The 6,331-nt window shown below is 43.3% G+C and overlaps 1 protein-coding gene across 2 annotated transcripts in view; it reads left to right on the top strand.

The window, feature by feature from the left end:
- The first annotated feature begins 1,905 nt into the window (after positions 1-1,905).
- Positions 1,906-6,331, top strand: part of DEPDC7 (DEP domain containing 7) — a 33,218-nt gene continuing 28,792 nt past the window's right edge. Inside the window, exon 1 of one of the 2 annotated variants that reach the window (XM_042446543.1) lies at positions 1,906-2,019. In XM_042446543.1, the coding sequence (XP_042302477.1) occupies positions 1,947-2,019 (73 nt within the window). In that variant the 5' untranslated portion in view covers positions 1,906-1,946. Of the gene's footprint in view, positions 2,020-2,042; positions 2,446-6,331 lie in introns of those variants that run through there. The other variant, XM_042446544.1, reaches the window with a different exon arrangement.

The raw sequence follows: 6,331 nt of genomic DNA, 5'->3' as shown, positions 1-6,331 counted from the left end.
AAAGCTGGGCCAAAGCTAACAAAATGAAATTCAACACGGAGAAATGTAAGGTATTGCACTTAGGGCGGAAAAATAAAATGCACAGATATAGGATGGGTGACACCTGGCTGAATGAAACTACGTGTGAAAGGGATCTAGGAGTCCAAGTAGACCACAAGTTGAACATGAGTGAACAGTGTGATGCGGCAGCTAAAAAGGCCAATGCTATTTTAGGCTGCATCAATAGAAGTATTGTGTCTAGATCAAGAGAAGTAATAGTGCCACTGTATTCTGCTCTGGTCAGGCCCCACCTAGAATATTGTGTCCAGTTCTGGGCACCACAATTCAGAAAGGACATTGAGAAACTGGAGTGTGTCCAAAGGAGGGCGACAAAAATGGTGAAGGGTCTGGAAACCATGCTCTATGAGGAACGACTTAGGGAGCTGGGGATGTTTAGCCTGGAGAAAAGAAGGTTAAGAGGTGATATGATCGCCCTGTTTAAATATTTGAAGGGATGTCATATTGAAGAGGGAGCAAGCTTGTTTTCTGCTGCTCCAGAGAACAGGACCCGGAACAATGGATGCAAGCTACAGGAAAAGAGATTCCACCTGAACATTAGGAGGAACTTCCTGACAGTTAGGGCTGTTCGACAGTGGAATGCACTCCCTCGGAGGGTGATAGAGTCTCCTTCCTTGGAGGTCTTTAAACAGAGGCTGGATGGCCATCTGTCAGGGATGCTTTGATTTGGATTTCCTGCATGGCAGGGGGTTGGACTGGATGGCCCTAGTGGTCTCTTCCAACTCTACGATTCTATGATTCTATGATTCTAATATCTTCCATCTTGATATCTTCAGGCGAGTGTCTTTCCATCTTTTAATTACTGTCTCTCCAAACCATGAATTGTTATATTTATAAGCATTTCTCTTGTCTGTCTGTATGCATATATATATAACTCCAGCAGATGCAAGATCCCTTTGCATAGTGATTTTCCAGACTAACGTGGCTGTGTTTTTTAATTCTATCAGAAATATTAAGACAACTTGTCCTTGAGCCTTCTCTGGAAGAATGAGGTCTGCCTGAAATGCAAGATGGAGGGCATTTGAGAAAAATGGACGCTATGACCAAATGAAAGCTAAAAACACTCCTAGGAAGTGTTTTTACGTCCATGCTTCTTAGTCATGCTCAAAATGGAGGACATGTTGGGATTCCACCTGGACAGAGGGTTGAGGTGGAGGACACATCCTGGAAAAGGAGGACGCCCGGCCAACTTGGGCATTTGGGAGTGCCTCCTAAAGGCTGGAATGGAGGACACGTCCGGGGAAAGGAGGACCCCTGGTCATCCTGGGTATTTAAATTCCTCTTGGGCAAAAGGCTGAAATGGAGGACACGTCCTGGAAAAAGAGGACGCCTGGTCACCCCGGACGTTTTAGAAAGCCTCTGGGACAGAAGGCTGACATGTAGGATGGGTCATGGAAGAGGATGATCTATGCTGGCCCTGGGGATTTGGGAACTCCTTCTGAGGAAAAACTCACCTCTGAGGAGTTTATCAAACAGAAGGAATGTCTCTTAATTTCGAATGAAAAGAAAGTGGGGCCAGAATACATTCAGGTGCAACGAATTTACGTGAATTCAAATTGCATTCAAACTGACTTCCTGAAAGTAGCTTGCCTTTGCCCAAAACTGTATGTGGCAGTCTATCACACAATAACGTTAAACCCCATGATTGCGTTGGGATTGCCATTGCATGATACTTCCCATTTCCCTTCTCTGATAAACTCCACTCCCAGCCAGGACCTCTGTTTGGAATGTTCTCCGGGCAGTAGGCCCCGCCCCCAGAACTAACGTGAGCCAATGGGGAAGCCCTCTGCGCTTGGCCACGCCCACTTTTCCTTGGCCATAGCCTCCTGCGGTCATTCGGGCTCCGCGGGGAGGAGGAGGCGGTCGGTGCTGTGTCTCTCGGAGCAGCGATGGCTTCAGTGAGGGAGAAGGCGGCAGCTTTGAATCTCTGCGCCCTCTACAGCCCCGCCAACAAGCCTCCCGGTGAGAGAGAAGGCCCTGGGGGCTCTGGGCTGCAGGGCAGCAGCAAGAGCAGCGCGGGGGGCTCCTTCCACTCAGTTGTTTGCTCTTCATTTCTATGTCGCCTTTCTCCCAAAAGGGACCCAAGGCGGCTCACAAAACGAAAACATTGTTCTAATTTTTGCTGTTGTTGTTATTTATTTTACTTACTTCATTTTTATCCCGCCTTTCTCCCAAATTGGGACTCAAGGCGGCTTACAACATATATATATGGACATTTTGAAACTGTAAATTTTAAAGGATGAATTTTGAACGCAGATGATTGTTTTAATGTCCATGTCTCTTGTTTGTTCTTTTTAAATGGATGCCTGTTTTAATTGAGGTTGTGTTTTTACTGACACATCTTTGTTGGATTCTTGCCTTTCCCCACCTTGATCCATGGGAGCGCAGGTAAGAAATAATAATAATAATAATAATAATAATAACAACTTATATTGTAATAACTATTAAACAATTATTATATAATAGTAATAAATTATTATTATTATTATTATTATTATTAGAATTTGAAAACAATTAAAATCACCTAGTTAAACACAGAGGTCCAAAACACACTGCAGAAACAACCCAGCTTGAGACCGCTTTAACTGTCCTGGCTCAGTGCTAGGGAATCCTGGGAGTTGTAGTTTGTTGTGGCACCAGAGCTCTTTCTGACAGAGAAGGCTAAATGTCTCACAAAACTACAGTTCCCAGAATTCGCTAGCACTGAGCCAGGGCAGTTAAAGCGGTCTCAAACTGGGTTGTCTTTGCAGTGTGTTTTGGACCACTTTGGAAAGGGAGAAAAAGGCAGGTGAAATTGGGGCAGCTCTTGGTGTTGTTTAATTATTTTTAATTAATCATTTTTAACTTATGTAATAAATGTTTTGGCTCTGTCTTTTCTTTTCTTTTTAATATACCACTGTGAGAGAGAAATGGGATAAAAATCCCAGAAATAAATAGTGGTTTGAGGGCTGGACTACGACTCTGGAGTCCTGGGTTCAAATCCCCACCCAGCCACGGAAATCCACCTTGGGTGAGTCACACTCTCTCAGCCTCAGGGGGAAGAACAAAGGCAAAATCCTCTCTGAACAAACCTTGCCAAGAAAACCAATGTGTTTTAACCTTCAAGGAGTAAGAGGCACCTCAAAATGCAGGACATCCAAGGGGAAAAATGGCATACATGACCCAAATAAAAGCTCAAAACACCCATGTAAATATTAAACTCATGCTTTTTAGTTACGCTCAAAATGGAGAACATTTTGGAATTCCTCTTGGAAAGAAAGTTTAAACAGAGGACAGGAGGATGTATGGTCACCCTGCATGATAGGTGTGAGGTATAGTTTTCTAAGTACCAAATCAAATTAACCGTATACAATCATATATGTATAGGTATTTATCTCTGTTTTGAATCCAAATATCCATTTCCTGCAATTGGTTCATGGCCTTAGGGGTGCCATAAGTTGGAAATGACTTGAAGGCACCCAACAACAACAAGGGAGAAAGCTGCCCCTTCGGCTCACCTGCCTCTGCTCAGCCCAGGTGAAAGGCAGAGGCAGAAAATGCCTTCCCTTGAATTGGTGGCTTGCAATGGGGTGGGGTTACCTCTTTCTAGAGATATCGAATATGGTGAATGGTTTGAGTGTGGGGCTATGATGACTCTGGCGACCAGTGTTCGAATCCCAGCTCTGTCATGAAACTCATTGGGTAAGTCACACTCTCTCAGCCTCAGGGGAAGGCAAGGGCAAACCTCCCAACAAACCTTACCAATAAAACCCAATGATAGGTTTGTCATGTGTCCATAACAACTTGAAAGCACACAACCACAACAAAAGAATCTGCCTCTTCCTCTTTGGAAACAGACTGCTGGCTTGCCCCAGCAACACTGTTGTTGTTGTTGTTGATGTTTGCTTGCAAGTCATTTCCAACTTATGCAACCCACTTGGTTTTCTTGGCAAGATTTCTGCAGAGGAGGTTTGGCTTTGCCCCCCTCTGAGGCTGAGAGAGTGTGACTTGCCCAAGGTTCCCCAGTGGGTTTCCATGGCCAAGCAGGGATTTGAACCCTGGTCTCCAGGGTCATAATCCTGTGCTCAAACCACTTTGCACCATGCTGGCTTTTCTGATTTTTCTTACCTTCTGGGAATTGGCCATAGAAATTGACTGGGTGACCCTTGGGCAAGTCACACTCTTTCAGCCTCAGAGGATGGCAGTGACAAAACCCCTCTAAAGAAACTTGCTAGGAAAACCCTGTGATAGCTTCACTTTAGCATTGCCATAAATAAGGATCCATGTACATCAGTGGCACTATGATGATGATGATCATGATAATTGGAAACTACTTATTTGTTGCACACAGCAACAAACAACAGCAATCAGTCGGAAGGTCTGAGTGGCCCTCTGTGTCTTATTGTATGCTCCTGGCTCAGAAGGGACTTCTTGCCTCGGTCAGCCCAATGGCTGTGGCGATTAAATGTATGTTGGGGCCTTGTGTGCTCATGCAGTTATTGCCTCTGGGGCAAGCCTGGCAGTGGCACATGACTGCTCTCTTGGCATGGGCTTCCCTCCTCCCAGTCTTGGCATGTTTGATGTTTCCTGAGCTGCCACTGGGTAGACTGGTCTCTCGTGCAGAGAGCCAGTTGGCTGCTTCTCTTATTGACTTTATTTCAAAGGTTGGCTGGCGTTTTTCTGCCAGCCGTGTTAATTCAAGGAGAGAAGTCCTTCTGCCAAAGAAGGCATTCTATAACTTTTTCTGTATTAGTTCCTTTAAAAAAAATCATCTTTTTAAACAGCAGCAGGTGATTTATTGGTTCCTTCTTCCCCATACTTGAACTGCTCAACCACAGTTTCTAATGGCCGGAGGCACCCAGAAGTTAATCTGCAGGTTGCCTGTCTGCTTTATGTGGTATTTGCTGACACCTGTAAAGCAAAAACAAACCATTAATAAATTGATGTTTACAGAGTCCAAAAAAGCTGCATCTTTGTTTTGGGAAATTCAGATGCTGGGAATGTGCAGGACTCCATCTCTTGGGAACCTTTTTCCTGGTGATGCTATAGTTTTCTCTCAATTTGGGAACCCACTGGGAAATTGTTTAAAATGTTGGTTACAAATAGTAGGGAGAGCTGTGCTACTTAGTTCATGGCAGAGTGGATATAAAAGTAGGGAGCTGATATAACAACAGGAAACGGAACTATCTTTCATTTAAGCAGAATTAATTGTGGTATATTAATTTTACTAACCTGATCTTCTCAGTACAGAGAGGTGCCATTTAAGTATTTCAAGCATAGCCTTTATATGTTCCATCCCAGGGTCTAGCCCAACCTGGCTGTTCCTCAGAAGCATTTATATTTGCAGCTCACTTGGGGATTTTTTTTTTTTACACACTATAACCTGCTGTCATAAAGAATGAAATGGGAGAGTGCCCTGGGATGTATGTCAAAGGCATTTGTTTTAATAATAAAAAGGTCATCTTGCTATATATGATTTTGATATACCTAAAAGATATAATTAGCAACCTCAACAGAAGCTTTTAGAACACACTGCTTTTTGCCAGTTTAAACTCAAATATAACCAGCAGCTCTTTTAATTTCTTTCCTGCACTGCACAATTTGAAATTGTATCCCAGCACTTAATGATAGGCTGTTGTCTCAGTTGTGTTTACACTGAACTGTTTTGTCTTCATTCTATTCTCCTGCAGTGTTTGCCATTTTAAAAGTATCATTAATGATTGTATGAGGTCTGCTTATATTGAGTCATAACCCATTCCAGTTCTCTCTTCCTGAAGGTAGGGGATACAACAACTTCCACAATCCCTTGCCATTGGGTGTGTTAGCTAAGGCTTCTGGGAGGTAGAGTCCAGAATATCTGGAGGGCACCAGGGTTGCTGCCCTCTGACTGGCAATTCCTGTCTAAAGCTTTGTAGACAGAATTTCCCCTGCTGTTTAATACTATTTTCTAACATAAACTTCTAAACTTTGAACTTTCTTCATTTAATTACTGAACACTGCAGTTGTTCCTCCTAACAGTACATTTTTAGATGTGCATGTAAAACATGAATGTAAGAACAGCCTGATGAAGTAGAACTTGGCAAAGTTACTCTTTTGATATCAGCTTCCAGAATCCCCCAGTCTGCTTGTGCTGACTGGAGGATTCTGGAAGCTGTATTCCAACAACAACTTTTCTAAGTTCTGCAGTGAAGTGTAATGTTTTTCAATAGCTAAAACATACAGGTCTAGGTAGACGCCAAAGTTTGTGTCTTTTTCCAGTTATCTAGTCTGGTTCCAAGATAACATTGACTTACAT

The sequence above is a fragment of the Sceloporus undulatus genome, chromosome 1 (genome assembly GCF_019175285.1).
Source record: "Sceloporus undulatus isolate JIND9_A2432 ecotype Alabama chromosome 1, SceUnd_v1.1, whole genome shotgun sequence".
NCBI classification, from domain to species: domain Eukaryota; kingdom Metazoa; phylum Chordata; class Lepidosauria; order Squamata; family Phrynosomatidae; genus Sceloporus; species Sceloporus undulatus.
This window is presented reverse-complemented; position numbering and strand designations above follow the sequence as displayed.